The sequence below is a fragment of the Morone saxatilis genome, unplaced genomic scaffold, assembly GCF_004916995.1.
Source record: "Morone saxatilis isolate NCDOM2014 unplaced genomic scaffold, NCSU_SB_2.0 Contig9, whole genome shotgun sequence".
Classification (NCBI taxonomy): Eukaryota; Metazoa; Chordata; class Actinopteri; family Moronidae; genus Morone; species Morone saxatilis.
The window spans coordinates 10,472,944-10,488,397 of NW_023340268.1; the positions used below are offsets into that span (position 1 = coordinate 10,472,944).

General features: G+C 38.8%; 3 protein-coding genes across 4 annotated transcripts in view; 1 reads left to right on the forward strand and 2 right to left on the reverse strand.

Moving 5' to 3' along the window:
- Positions 1–48: 48 nt before the first annotated feature.
- spag1a (sperm associated antigen 1a) lies at positions 49–10,652 on the reverse strand. Its single transcript, XM_035681156.1, has 8 exons — positions 10,229–10,652; positions 8,513–8,612; positions 7,422–7,574; positions 6,159–6,316; positions 3,449–3,590; positions 2,408–2,534; positions 2,180–2,317; positions 49–1,816 (listed from the first exon to the last, which is right to left on the reverse strand). The coding sequence occupies exons 1-8, from the start codon at positions 10,578–10,580 to the stop codon at positions 1,811–1,813; spliced, it is 1,176 nt and encodes a 391-aa protein (XP_035537049.1). The 5' UTR covers positions 10,581–10,652; the 3' UTR covers positions 49–1,810.
- A 1,614-nt stretch (positions 10,653–12,266) lies between these two features.
- polr2k (RNA polymerase II, I and III subunit K) lies at positions 12,267–14,174 on the reverse strand. 2 transcript variants are annotated; one of them, XM_035681329.1, is made up of 4 exons: positions 14,082–14,174; positions 13,793–13,862; positions 12,961–13,053; positions 12,267–12,496 (listed from the first exon to the last, which is right to left on the reverse strand). In XM_035681329.1, exons 2-4 carry the CDS (start codon positions 13,851–13,853, stop codon positions 12,474–12,476), a joined length of 177 nt encoding a protein of 58 aa, XP_035537222.1. In that variant the 5' UTR covers positions 13,854–13,862; positions 14,082–14,174; the 3' UTR covers positions 12,267–12,473. The 2 variants fall into 2 exon arrangements, with proteins under 2 accessions (XP_035537222.1, XP_035537221.1); XM_035681328.1 differs by having other exon boundaries at positions 14,074–14,165.
- Positions 14,175–14,838: 664 nt separating this feature from the next.
- The window catches only part of stk3 (serine/threonine kinase 3 (STE20 homolog, yeast)), a 7,649-nt gene continuing 7,033 nt past the window's right edge, over positions 14,839–15,454 (forward strand). Inside the window, exon 1 of the mRNA XM_035681380.1 lies at positions 14,839–15,009. Within this exon, the coding sequence (XP_035537273.1) occupies positions 14,987–15,009 (23 nt within the window). The 5' untranslated portion in view covers positions 14,839–14,986. The remainder of the gene's footprint in view (positions 15,010–15,454) is intronic.

Genomic DNA, 15,454 nt, shown 5'->3' on the forward strand with positions numbered 1-15,454 from the left:
TGCTGTGTAAAATTGTCAAGCTGACATCTGAGCAAAGACAAAGGCTCATCAAAGCATCCACATACCTGTTTATTATTTACATTTGCATTCAAACTATTTACATACAGTACATGCTCTTTACATTCCACGAAGCAACACTTCAAGCCTCATGTCAAGTGTTTTCATTTAGTTATGCTTTTATTTAGACAGTACAAGCGAAAAAAAAAAAGGTAAAATAAGATTGGACAATGTGTATTATACATTAATACCTCAAAGTGTACCTCAAAGTGAAGTAAAGGTTGTGGCACATTGTGCTATACGGAGATTTACATTTGTGTGTGCTATGGGGGATTCAAAAGAAAAAGATTTGAAAGGCCCTTCACACCTATTTTAGTGATTTGGTTAATTAGACCTTTGCTCCTTTTGACTGAGGTCTACTAACTAAGAGTGACAAAGGTCTAATTTGTCCCTCTTAAATAATAGGAGTGAAATTCAAACATGTCGCTGTTGATCAGGGGCTTTAAAATGTGGGATCAAAAGTCTGAATATACACTTCAAACCATCAAAGAGTTCATGACTGCTATTATTGTGTTATATTAATTGACTATCAGACACCGAGCTGTATTAGTTCATCAGGCTGGACTGAAGATCTGTTCTGACTATGTTTAATAGAGAGCATAGCCTATTTGTTGAATGAGGGGATTCTGTGAACAGAGCAAATTAAAAAAAGAGTGAAAACAGACATCCTTGCCTGATTCCCTGTTGTAGTTGGACAGGTTTCCAGTTATGAAGAAAAAAAAAAAGTCACCAAGGATGCATTAATAAAACTGATATGAGACTTTCTAAAACGTAAATACGGTACACCTACTCACACATACACACACATTCATCTTGGTTACATTCAAGATAGAACCTGAGACCTACGATAAGTCTTACAGTACATGATAAAGTAACCTGTAACACTAACTTCAACAACTAATGAAGTGACAATTTATAATTAAGAATGATTTAAACACTGAGCTCAGGATATTTGGGGGATATTTAACTGTGGTAAATCACTATTATAACATTTTAAATTAAAGTTAAATCATAACACCTCACTTTAAAGGGTCTTTAGCTTTAGAATTTCTTTACAATAAGTTGTTGTCTTTTGTTTGATAAGTAGCAGCTGTAGTGATAATACATGTAAACAATGACAAATAGCTGGAACAGATGACACTCTGGATACATAAAGATAGTACCAGACTTTGGACCTTTTTTTGAAATCCCTTATCTTTACATACACTACAATTGAGTTGAATCAGTGTCTTTTGTCATGAGCTCTGAACCGTATTGGAACCAAACACAACCTCTTTAAAACAAAGTAAAACATTTAAATCTTGGCGTAATTCATCCTAACTGTGGTAGAAATCTCATTAAGGCACACATAATACACTCCTACTTCCCCCCGCTTTACTCCGCCATATAACAGCGCTCTGCAGCCTGTTACACTGATCTGTATATACAGTGCATTACATCATAATGTGAATTATTTATAGTGCAAGCAGGTCACGAGTACCTTGACATTAGCCTTTTTTAAATAAAGCTGCCCATTATGTAAGGTTGTGTACTCAGGAGTTGCGGATGGTGCAGAGCTGAAAGAGAGCTGGTCATCCGAGGAGCCCGTCCCAGGAGTTAACGCCAGTCATTTCCATGTTTTTTTTTTTTTTTTTTACAAGTCTTACTTACTACAGTTGATGGCTTTAAAAGTCCTTTCCCCCATTACCGCTACAGTACAGTATATAGTCCACACCTTCATTCCACTGCCTCCATATTGCTCCACAAACAAACATCAAACCTGGGGGGGAATTAGCAAAAGTCAGCTTATTATGAGAGTTTTTCACCAAAATTCACTTATATGAATATATATATATATATATATATATATATATTCTAATATACTTCTTGTATCTTGAGGTTTAAAAAATTGGACATGTTCAATGATACTTCTGCTAACTAAAAAAGTTTTTTGGTTCAGAAAACAAAAGTTGGCTTTTATTGAAACTATAATGTTATCGCCTGGACATGAAATGCAAATAAGGATTAGCCATAATAACCTAAAAGGAAGCCATTCAAATAGGAAAGATGGTTTCTGTGAATAACTTTATAAAGTAAAATAACACACAATTGAAGTGTTGTGTGCACGTAAACAATCTTTTACCCTCGGTGTGTGTGCACTGCTGTCCATCAGACTCTGTCTCAGCAAACCTGTCACCACCTCAAGCTCCTGCTCGGCCTCCCGAACATTCGGGTCCAGCTGGAGGACTTCCTGCAGGTCACTGCTGGCCGACAGGTAGTCCTAACACGGATATACCCACAAACAATGTTATCAGTCAAATAGATACAAACCTTTCTTATCCAATAGAACGAATGTGAGTGCTTATGGCACCTGTAAACCCTTATAAGCCAGGGCTCGTCTGTAGAAGGCTTTCTTGTTGCTTGGCTCCAGCTGCAGTGCGGAGTCACAGTCCCGTTTGGCCTCTTCAAAGTGATTCAGTTTCAGGAAGCAAATGGCTCTGGAGAAGAGGAGAAGTGTAGAAAAGAGGACATGGAGACAAAGAAAGTTATGGACTGGAGTGACTGGCCTGGTATAAAAAGACTATGAGGCCATCTCTTCTGTATTTGTTGAAATTTGGTTTATGGTTCCCAGTTATTTATGCTCCAATCTGGAAGCAGATCAGCTTTTCTGCAGAAGTAAATAAGCAATAAGCGAACTCTGTTAAATCTAATGGGAACATTTATGTTTAATATTGTACAAATGAAATAAATAAAATAGATACACCCATGTTTGCAAGATCTACTCTCTGCATGTAAATCTAAAACTACGTCCAGATCACAGTAATTATGTCATAAAATTAAAGTTAAACGGATTTCAGTCAATGATCAGATCTGTCAGTCTCAGAGCCAACATTATATTTGATAGTGCTGACAATGATAACAGCTGTAATAGACTGGAGTTGACGCGAGGATGATGTGTTCATGTGGTGCCCTCTGCTGTTTTTTCTATTATCCTGTCATTTTATCAGCCAATTTTAGAATCAGCATTATGTTACACCCTGAGCTCTGGGACAGTCCCTTTGTCTCTAACATATACGTGTTTTCATAACCACAAAGGAGATCTAAACATATCATGTCACTTAAATATCAAATCTTGAGCTGCTGCTGGATTTCAATATAGAGAGAGGGCTGCTCTTGTTTGGTGATTTGAGAAGAGCTTGGTAGTGTCTTACTTCTAAAAGACAGCAGATGTTATTACAATCCCCCAATCAATTGTACCTATAGTAGAGTGTCTATCTGTGCCTCTAAAGCACACAGTGTTTATTTCAGAGTTTAATTCGGGAGTGATTGAATATAGGAAATTCTCGCCGTTGCAAAGATCAAACAAGCGTGCTCTGCGCGTGCCAGGAAGGGTTGTTTGTTTCGTGCATACCTGTTTGTGTAGAGAGCACATTCGTCAGACTTTAGGCTGAGACATTCATTGTACTTCTGCAGAGCCTCCTGGAAGTGGCCTTTCTTGACCAGATCATTTCCTTCCCGTTTCAGTAAAGTAAAGCAGGCCTCTTTTTTTCTGACTGTTGGCAGAAATATGTGATTTAAGTACAAATTCAATACTGAAACAGGTGAAAGAAGCAACAGTTATACATATAAACTGTACATGCATATAAAAGTTTAAAATTATTTCCTGACTGGTCAAAACAACCAGACTTCCTGAACTTCCGAAACTTTTTGGAAGATTATGGATAAATTCTACGTCAGGACAGACTGTTGGATATTGTTTGTCTTTCGAGGAGGTTTCCCATCACTTTCAGCGCGCAAACTTTTTCAAGAGTGATCAATATATCCATCAGCCTGTCAGCAGCAGTCTGAACGGACACAGGGGATGACTCAACTCCTGCTTACTGGGCTCTCTGCTGTGCTGAGAAAGCCACTATACCTAATGACTTGGGGAAATGGATGGACACACACACGGATGAGAAAACTGACTTAGCAAGGCTTGAAATTCAAACTTGCCATGCACATGTAGCATAAGTTATTTTTCTTCTGGATAAGAAGTCAATAGATACCACTTTGACAGTACAAAAACTTGTCTTCAGTTACACTTTTTATCCCAAAAACTGCTCTGTAGCAGAGAAACTAAACTGATAAGCAATGAAAATGATAAGCAGTAATCTATATGACACACATCTGAGGCGGATAAAAACATGGCTTAATGTAGCACTAAAAATAAGGGAATTTAATACATAAAAAACAAGAATAACAAGAATGCTAAAGAACAAGAAAAACCCTGGTTGTTAAAGGGATAAAAATATTCATTCAATATAACATAAGTATGGAGAATACACAGTATATATTTATTTTTATTTATCAGAAATCTGAATTTTGACAGAGGTGAATCGTGAAAACAAAGATAAAATCCTACAATAAAATCAGAAGTGGTGGTACCCCCCCTGTGTTGGTGATGTCATTTTACAACAGAAAGAGTATTTTGAGTACCTAAATAATCTATTACGATCGTTTTGTCTGTTTATGGGCAATAAAAACATACGTATCAAACATGTGCAGGCAGACTAAGCTCTTTTTAAGCGACAGGAGTTTTAACAAGCATCAAGAGAGTAAGAGACTTTTTAATATCAACATGAGCAACTACATTAATGGTGGCTATTTAAAGCAGAGCACTCTCACACTAGCTTTACACAGCAAACAAACTCAGGTCTTCAGGTGTCATTGAAGGGGATCACTAAACAAAGAGCTCTAGATTGTAATATCAAGTTTAACTGTTGTGCTAGTGAATGCACATGCCGAGTCAGATCAGCATGTGAATTTTCCTTCATTTTAATTTCAAACAAAACCACCAAACCACACAGAGAAACAAGTGAATGTATCCAGTTTATAAAGAAACCATTATCTTCTGAACAGAAGCAAAGTGAATGGGAGTTGCTGTGGCTTCTTTCTCTGGTTGTATCTGGTTGTTTTAAATTATCATAATGAGACAATTGTGTTGTAGGTTTTAAAATAGGGAATTTATTAGGAACAGTATCTAATGGTTTGTTAAGGAGAGCAGATAAAATGGCATACCAGTTGTCTATGTCATTATTCTGTGTTCAACACATTCTAGGACTCATTTAGTGAATATACTTAAGGTTGTTCCCACTTTTCAATATCCCGTCGTGAACAGACGTACTACAGGTTAACCTGAATGTAACCATAAGAGTCTTACTCACAACACAACATCTATTGGACTGACTAATAATCCTGTTTTAAGACATTTATTTTTTCTGTGAAATAAAAATGATATTTCATTCAAGATTAGAGTCTGTTGCCAGCACTGCAGAAGCTGGTATGTTATGTATTTTACCCTTTAAAAGCATACAATGTTGAATATTTGCTGTGACCACACAGGATTTTACCCATAAACATGAGGTGTTAAACACTTCCCATCTGTTTCCCCAGTAACAGCAGTGTGCTATTCTGAGATTATCTCTGTTCTGTCTATGTGCTAAAGTCATTAAGTGTTTATGTATGTGCATGTGTGTGTGTGCATGTGTGTGCAGGTTGTGCGCTTTATCTGTCTAAGATTTAAATTTAAATCCTGTGTATGGACATTTTATGTCGTGCATACAAATAAAGCGCTTTATTTGCAAGTTTATGTGTGGTTTAAATATATTTGAATAAATATATGATACATGTGGAGCCTTATGGTCTGTGTGAGCAGGAGCAGCCTACAGGAAACCTGACCTGGATTGTTCCATTACAGCAGCACTACACTGTGTGGATCGCTTTCCCCTCTGCATTATTGATGATGCACCCAGATACACACACACACACAGACAGACACTTTCAGCAGCCTTCACCACTTTACACACTTATCCTCACTGACACAGAAGTGTCAGTGAGGATAAGCCTTCTGCTGCTTTACAATTCCATAATTCAAGCATTTCATTTAAATTTTTACCACAATTCATCAGGAAATATTTGAAAAGACAATAAACAATTTTGTCCAGAAAACATTAAGGCGCCAGATTCCTTTTATGACAGAAGAAGATTTGTGTTTGTAAAAGGTTTAGGGGAAAAAGTAGGACATTATAGCACATATTCAACATAACACCCTCACTAAGCTAAAAGGAAGTGATGTCACTGACCTTCCTCCTGTGCAGCCCTGGCGGCTCGAGCTTGAGCCACTTCGACGCTGATCGGTTTCTCTCTGTGATGCTGCTGCACAGACAGAGGGACGACGGGAATATCCGGAAGATTCTCTCTCCACCCAGGTCCGTCCTGTTCAATAAGCATCTTGGTGATCCTGGCAGGAGGCACAGAGAATACAACTTACAGTATGACCATGAAGGTGTAATTAGCTATATTAATGCTGCAGGGTTCGTGGGCTCCACTGAGACGAAGAGGAGATTAAAACCTTAGAGGAACTAATGGTTGAACAGCTTAATGGCAAGTGAAAAAATATACATTGTGACAGTGAGCCAGCATGCACAATACCAGGACCCTGAAACTGTAGCAGTAATAAATTATCAGTAATAATATTATTTGCACCTGTGATTTTTCTACTGTGTCCTCTGTGAAAAAGGTCTATCAAGCATCTCTTGTACTCACCCACATAGTTCAGACTAGAGGCCAGAGTAAATGAAAACACCTGTGTGGATGGACCTTGGGTGAGCGGGGCCTTTAAAATATGAATACAGCTGTTTCTCAAATCCATACTACACACTTACTCTCATGTTTTTAGTCTGTAGTGTATACAGACAAGAATAAGTCTCTGTTTATTTCTTGTGTACTAACTGCAAAACAGTATACTATAAAGATGACACTGTATACAGTTAGTATGTAGTATGGAACTGGGGGCATGGAAACACCTGCCCCAGGTTAAGGCAACACGGTCAGCATCATGGCCTTCACATCCAGGGGCTGTGTTTTTCCAGTCCCACAACTGGTAAACATGTTTCTTGCATCCAGTGAGTCGTATATACCAGTGGTTCTTTAACATAATCTGTCATTCTTCTAACCAAAGACTCCAGCGGCTGAATCCAAGAGGAGCCAGTCAGTGAACTCAGCTTCTTCAGTATTCGGCTGAATGAAAATGTGCAAATGCTTATGGCACATGATTAACAGGCTCTTTGACCATTTTTAAATGCAAGATACCAAATATACTGCATGGCATGCTGGCGGAAAAGTGTATAAAACGATGCACCTGACACCTGAATATTTTTATATGACGCTAGAAAGGCAGCCATGAAAAGAATGGTGTCTAATGTTTTAACAAAAACATCATAAAAATGATTTATCTTCAACACTTTTTACTCAACTCTAACCATGAAATCTCTAGATTTCTTGACAACTTTCAAGAAGTTACAGAAGCCACATCAAGCAGCTATAGTTTCTTATGTTTGGCTGACCTGTGGACGCTGTCGTGAGCCGCCTGCACCCCGGTGTCTATCTGCAGGACAGTCTTATAATCCACATAGGCCTTCTTGTAGCGCTCCAGTGACTCATAGGCTATAGCTCTGCGCAGCAGGGCCTTCAAGGAGTAGGGCTGCAGCTCCAAAGCCCTAAGAGGATCAGAAACACGCACAGACAGAGGATCAAGCTGTTTACACCTGCATACTGTGTCACTGGCTTAACAGGGCTGATCTGTGGCTCTCCATTCATAAACATGTGAGTATTTTACTTCAGACGGAGAGATTCCTGCAGCCGCCGGGCACCAGAAACAGTCACACAGTGTGTTCATAGTTTGTAGGATCAACTAAGAGCAAAACTAAAGCTAAATGAAAAGAAAGATTTATGGAAAAGTAGCAATAGAAGACATGGGCTGAACTTTTCAGAAATAGTTTTCAAATAAGCCCTTAGATTATTGCAGTAGGCATATGAGAACAGTTTCTTTTAGTTTTCTGTCAGTGTGAACACAACAATTACTGCCACTTTACCTCATATAAGCAGAACTGTTGAAATATTAAAAATGGAACTGAAATCTGTTTAGACAAAGGAAAATGCAATACTAGCAAACACCATCTCAAAGGGGAACTTATTTTACACATCAAAGTCTGCTTATAAGTGCTAGGAAGTACTACTGTAAATAAAGACTTTTGTAGTGGCAGAGGGAGCGGTATTAAAATCTAATTTATTGCCTCAAGGGATGTCACTTAAATCAGCATCAGTTGGGGCTGAAGACTACAAGTTTGGAAACAAACAGAAAAATCAGGAGGGGTGGAGTTAGAAAGAACTGATCTTAGCAGACCTCTGTAGCCCGCTCCTCATCTCTGATTGAGGCTTGAGGCTACATCAGCTGCTACTAGCATAACACACCTAAATCTACGACCCAGCTGGCCGCCATGAGCCCGACAATGTTATAAAAGTGCAATGCTAAATGTTTGGTTTACTCCTTAAAATCTTACGTGAAACTACCTTGAAATGACACGTCAACTAAGCACAAAGAATGTCTGCAAATGATTACACACACACATGCACAGAGTCGACTCCTGACACGTACTTGGTACAGTCCTGTATGCAGTCTGTGCTGTTTCCATCCTTCAGGTAACAGGCTGCTCTGTTGGAGTAGAGAATACACAGGTCTTCTGGACTATCAATGCCTGCAGGGGAACAACCACAACACATTTACGTGAAAGACCAGACGCTGAAAGACATCTGTGAACACACACACGCAGTTGTAAGGACAGTGGTAGTGCTTCGTATTAAGATCAGATCTTTTTGACTTTTGCTGTACTTTCTGTCTAGACCAAAGAGACATTAGGATGACAGAAAAGCTCAATTTGAAAGTTCAGACTGTCCAGAGATGCTGAGGGCGTGAATGGTAGACAGATAAATGGATGTGCTATCACTCCCTCTGGAAGAGTCATTTACTACTCTGTCCTTTCTCCTCTGAGTCTCCACTGCAGTTTCACAACCGCCCGCAGAGCATCAGTATCAGTACCCAAAACAGTGCTGATACTCCTCTCTATATGTATCCATATTAAAACACATTGTTTTCAGTGCTTTCCTTTGAGAGTCTCTCTGTTAGGTCTGACATTAAGTCAGGTCTAATCTTTTTAAGCTTGTCTCCAGCACTGCTGAAAAGGCCATCCCTCTTGCCAGCCACGAGAGTAAAAGTTGGCTGAGTGCTCTTAAAGGTGCAGCATGACATTCAATCTCACCTAAAAGCCCCGTACACAAGCACACGATTCCTGTCTACGGTCAGTGGTGTTGTCTTGTGCCAGCACTCCACCGCATTCACAAATCACCAATGACGCCTCATGACTTAGCTGCAGTGTTTGGACGTTAGACTAAAAACTTGAGATTACCAGTTCACTGCTCCACACAGGTGACAGATCTAGAAGAGTGACCTGTACTCATCCCCTGGGACAGGATGGTGAGCGCCTGCATGCTGATTTGGTGAATAGAGGAAATTTGTGCAGCATGACAAGCAAGAGCATAACGCACTCAAAATTGACATGGGATACTGTGGATTGTGGGGCCAAATTACACTTGACTTGTATCTGATACCATTATAAGGGCCGATACACAGATGATAGATGAGGCTTTCTGTCTGTCTCTGTGCCATCGATCTGTTGTTGTTTCTGTATTAGTGACTTGTTGGCCATCAGACGTTGCTTTTGAAGACTCGACTTCGAATGAAGTATTTTTACTATAAAGATTATTTTAAGTCAGTATTTAGTATGATTATTACTGCAGTTTTGATGGTATAACTGCTTAGTAAAGCTGAAACTATTAGTTGATTAATCAAGTAGTCTATCTGCAAAAATATTGACAATCAAACACCAACTTGTCATCTTTCTAAGCAAAAATGACAGAAATTCACTGATTCTAGCTCCTCAAATGGGAATTTTTGATAGTTTTCTTCATCTTCTATGACTGTAAACTGAATATCTCTTAGGTTTTGGGCTGCTAGTTGGACAAAACAAGCATTAGCCAATCTGTGCTTTAGGGAACTGAACTTAAATTAAACAATCATCAATTTACTGTAACATACATTAAACTTTCATGTAGCATGCAAATGTTGTTACCACTGGCACTGACAACGTCAAATCAGGTTATTCAAAGGTTTGTAGTGTAGGTCAGGTTTAACTATACAGAATTACCAAACACGACTGAGGGTAAAATACTCCTTTTATAACCTATATTTGTCTTTTGCCTGGGAAGAAATACTGATTCTCGCAGTAAAAACACAAACTGCTCAGATCTTCCCCACCTGCTTCAGCACACCCATCAATGGCGTGCGTGTACTTCTCCACGGCGTCCCCAAACTGCCCATGTTTGAAGAGGTGGTTCCCTTCATTCTTGAGCCGGGCCAGGTGAGGAGGAAGGGCCCCAGAAGGGACGTCCAGGTAACTTGTGTCCACTGCAGGGCTGCCTTGCTGCCCTGGTCCACCCGCAGGGCTGTTTTCCCTGCCATTGGCCACCCTCTTCTCTGAAGCTTTGTGCGTCTGGGCCTTTTCCGCGCTGCCTCCAGCCCGGCCTCTCGCCCCACTCCCGGCTGTGGCCTGATCCGATCTCCCGCCCCCTCCTCCGGCGCCCGGAGGTTTGTCCTGTGCGTTCCCCATAGCTGCACTTCCCTCTGCAGTGTCTTCGAAACTCTTCCTCCCTCACTGCCTCTCCCCTCTAGCTGCAGCTACATCTGTGCCTGGCTAGGGATTTCTGTTAGCCCCGCCCCCTGGGTGAGACGTCGCGTGTGACGTCAGCGAGGGGGGGAGGAGCCACAGAGATGCAGTGCTGCAGCAGGAGAGCCTCAGATTAGACTGGAGAGTCTGGAGTCTGGACAGACATACAGACAGAAATATATGAATGAACTCAGACACAAGGTACTTAAATGCAGACTAAGAGAAACAATGTTTGATTTATATAAACAACAGGAAAACCACCGATTGCAAACGTTGATGCTATGTTGATTTATGCGCTTTAATTGTTACGTATCAGTGAAATTACTTATTATTCTATTTTTCTTTTAATTATAGACTGAATATGCTGGGATTTCTCACTGAAGACATGTCACCGTAGGAACAGCTCAGCTGTAAATAATAAAATAATGAGGGCTGAATTCCATTTAGCTGTTTATGTCTCAGGGTTAATGTGCATGCTGCCACACTTAAATAAAATAGAGCTACTTCTTAATGTTATTAGTATGTGTGTGTGCTTTTCTTCCTATCAGTAAAAATGTCTGCTGTGAAAAAAGGCCTGCTGTTGGGCATGATAAAGAAATAGATTTGGACTCAGTCTTTATTGATTTTGTCATTTTTAGCACTTCATTAATTTATGTTAAATATGAAAATAATAATTAAATTCAGGTAAAAAGGGTCTATTAATATGTTATTTCTAGTTTAGTTTAGTTTAAAAACATCAATTAGCTGTCTGAGTCTACACTGGTTGCCTGGCAACTGCTCCGAGTCAAGAAATAGTCAGGCACATAACCCCTCCGTAAAACCGTGAATTGTTTGTACAAATTAAACAAAAAGGATATTAAGTGTTAATTACTGGTCTTCAGCATTAGGTGCTGCTAGTAGGAGATTGTTTTCTTTAGAGCCAGTCTAGCTGTTTCCATCTGTTTACAGCTTTAGGCTAATTTAAGCTAAGTGGCTGCTGACTGAGGCCTTATATTTACCAAACAAACATGAGAGTGGCATCAATCTTCTCATCTAAATGTTGGCAAATAAAAAGCTAATTTCCCCAAATGTTAAACTATTCCTTTATAGCTGTAGAGCTTCACACTGCACCTCAAAGGATGCAGAGTAACTATACTGCTGTTTCATTTAAACCTACTACAAGGAGTTTTTAAGCGGTTATTAAACCGTCTCAGTTCGATACTGATGCCACATGATACAAGAGGTCACAGGTTGAATCTGAAGGGTCTGAAGATTATTAACAGCAGAAAAACACTTTTGCAACACAAAACTGTAATTTTTTTTCACCTTCTTCCAACCTTTTTTCCTTGAAAATGAATGCATAATTCAATGCATTTGAGGCCATTTATTATCATTCAAACCAAGAAAAAGACTAATTAATTTGTGTTAAGGGATCACAAGCCAAAAAAAGAACCACTGGAATAGACCATGAACATCTTACATTAACTGAAAGATAAAAAGTGGCTAATTTTCTCCCACGAGAGCTTATGAAAGACTAAATGAACAAAAGAAAATTGTAAAAGAATAGAAATTTTACAAATTGATGTTCCTGTATTCATCCAGACGTTAACGTTCAAAGACAGAAAGGAATAAGAAAGAACTGTGAAACAGTCAAGGTCAGTGAAAATCACATTTTTAATAAACCAAAACTCGCCGCTCACAGGCAAAAAAACAGCACTGTGTTTGAGTTGACATGAAAATCATGAGTTTTAAGGGTAGTTCAGTAATCTGGCATCAAGCCTGGAGGTTTATTTACATGCTCATACAGTACAAAAATAGTACAGAACAAAATAATCAAAACTGGTGCTCTCCTCTTCTTCATCTGGCATCAAAAACGACCACTGAAATAAAAGAGTCAAGGAAATGTAGAAGAATTATAGTTCGGTTCACACATATGACTTATTATAAAAAGGCTTTTGCTATTGTATAATATTTGATTGTTCATCAAAATGAGGACTAGTATTCAATATCTATTAGTAGTTGATAGGTCTTTATGTTTTCAAGAGCTTTGTTTACGTTGGTAATGTTGGTAAATATGGGAATAATATCAATACAAAAATAATAATCTGATAAATAAACTTAGTGCTTCCTTTCCACATGAAACTGAAATTCATCAATTATGCTCGTGAATATACCTCAAATGTTGAAAAATACAAGTTTCCTGCAGTATAATATGTCGTTTGTATATCTGAGTGTGTAACAAAAATAATTTCCCCTCTGGATTATTAAAGCTTATTCTGATTCTGATTCTGTTACCCATTAAAATATAAAAAAAGTTCTCACACACACACACAATAAAGGATACATCTCTTTGTTCTCTTCTTGTACATGATCCTGTAACCGCACTCTCTGCATCGGATTGGATCGCGAGCCTTAATTTCATTTTCAGTGTGACATTCTGCAAGTAAAGACAGAAATTATATTACAGAAATAACCTTAAATAAACACAGTTTCCAACATACTTGGCATGGTACTTGTAAGCTTTGTGTTGATTGGTTGTTGATTAAAAAGAAAAGGTATAGCTTTGTTTTATTGCAATATGTTATATTTTACTTATTTTGAAGCCAATGATTTTCAGTTGCAGTAAAGAACTGCAGTTCCTCCACTATTTACATTGGCAGTCAGATTCACAAATGTTCAGTCTCTTAGTAGTATCATGTAGAAACACATCTGCTGCATTCTGGACACTATTTATATTCATTTTGTGGTATTTTGTAATCCAGTGCAGAGTAGGCAGAGCTGTATACTTAACATAATAATACAAACTCCATTCATTCATTGTATAAAACCATGCCATTTGGTCAAGGTATTCATTCACGTCCACAGAAACTAAAGAATACACATTAATGCATTTAAAAGGCAACAGTAAAGTAGTAACAGTATAAAGGTAGTGTTGTATCAGTTATACTAGGATTGTATGTCATTGGACTGTAGTACAGGCTCACAGAAATACACAAAACAGAAGTAGTTACAGCAGTACTAGACAGTAATCAACAAAAGTAGTAATAGTATTGCCAGTATACAGTAATAGATAGAGTAGCATTAGAGCATAAAGTAACGTATGGTAGCACAGTTAGCAGTAGAAAGGCTGTGGTAGCTGATTGTACTATAAACACAAACAAAAGCTAACAGTGTACCTCCACATATGTAGATCATAGGTTGCTGTTTGGGCGGTTGCACGTCTTTCGGTGGATCCATATTTGTTTTCTATAAAAGAGAAACAATGTTGACACAATCCCATCTGTGTCGTTATAGCAGGCTAACACAGAAACAGCATGGTGGTACCCAGAAACAGCCTCCACTGTCACAACCGGCGGGAGGAATTAACAACAAAGGTCGTACATAAATCTCACAATGAAGTATGAATATATAATTATGAAACACACGCGGGGGAAGGGTTAAACATAAGAGCTCTCACCGTTTTACCTGTTAGCTGTTTACCTCTCTTTTCATAGCGCACACTGCCGTCAGCGCGCATGCGTACAACCGCGTCTTCCACCTCAAAGTAAAGCGGTCTGTGATTGGTCAGGAGATACTGCGTCACATTTGACACAATTATTTCCTTTTTGACAGAAAACACTAATAAAGATGTGATCGATTATATTAGTGTTAAATATGTGTGGATTATTTATGGCAGGTTCATACGACGGAGTATTAGGGCCATACTAAGAGAACTTACGAGAATAAAGTCGTAATATTAAGATAAGATAAGATAAGATAAAATATTCCTTTATTTATATTACGAGAATAAAGTCATAATATTACAAGAATAAAGTCATGATATTACAAGAATAAAGTCGTAATATTAAGATAAGATAAGATAAGATATTCCTTTATTTATATTACGAGAATAAAGTAGTAACATTAGGCTGCTGTTTGGTTGAGCTGCTCATGTAAGTTCTTAATAACTCTATCGAAGCTTTTTTTCTCATTAAAACTACATTTTTTTCTTGTATTATTATTACATTATGCTCGTAATATCCCAAAAAATAAAATATTTTTTCCCTAAGTCTGGCCCTAACACTCCGTCGTAGTGTTCATGGCACAGACATATAAATATATAAATATATATATTATTATTATATCTGTCTATGGTTCATGGTTTCTAGGTTTGTAAGGTAGTTCTGGTTCTGGTTCTGGTGTTGGTGTTGCTCTCCGGTCCGACAGGGGGCGCTCTCTGTCTCTGTGAATCCTCTGATGAACACTCAGCTGGCCTCCACTACTTCTGACAACAACGCTCCCATCGACAATGTTCATATCTCGACTACTGGTCTCAAATCTGCCCTAACTCACCGTTAGTCCGCCGCCTTGTTATCCTCTGAAGACACACGATGGAGCCGTCTGCGCCCAAAAGGTCTGTGAACATTAGACCGATTAAAACGTGCTAATAACCAGCTAGCTGAAGGCTAACGCAGGCGGTAGCTGTGACGTTAGCTCGGCTAGCTGATGCTAACTTGGTTAGCTTCACAGGATTTCTGTCAAACTTTATCCTCGCTGTGGAGGAGTAAGTTGACGGTTTTAGAGGCCAATCTTGGATAAAATCATCGGTAATATGTTAACGCTGACAGAGGCTTACTAGTCTGGTTCGTTGTAACTAAACTGTTCATGTTAACCTCGTTGGAGCCTTTTATGGAGCATTTTTAATCAACGTTATTTCGACACACACGTGATTAATTCACTGAAACAATCTTATAGCTCCCTGTTAAACCGACCAGTGTCCTCTGCTACTCTTCCATTCATTGGTGCCATGGTGATTACATGTGTACACGGGTTGTCTTGCCAACACCACAGGAGCTGAT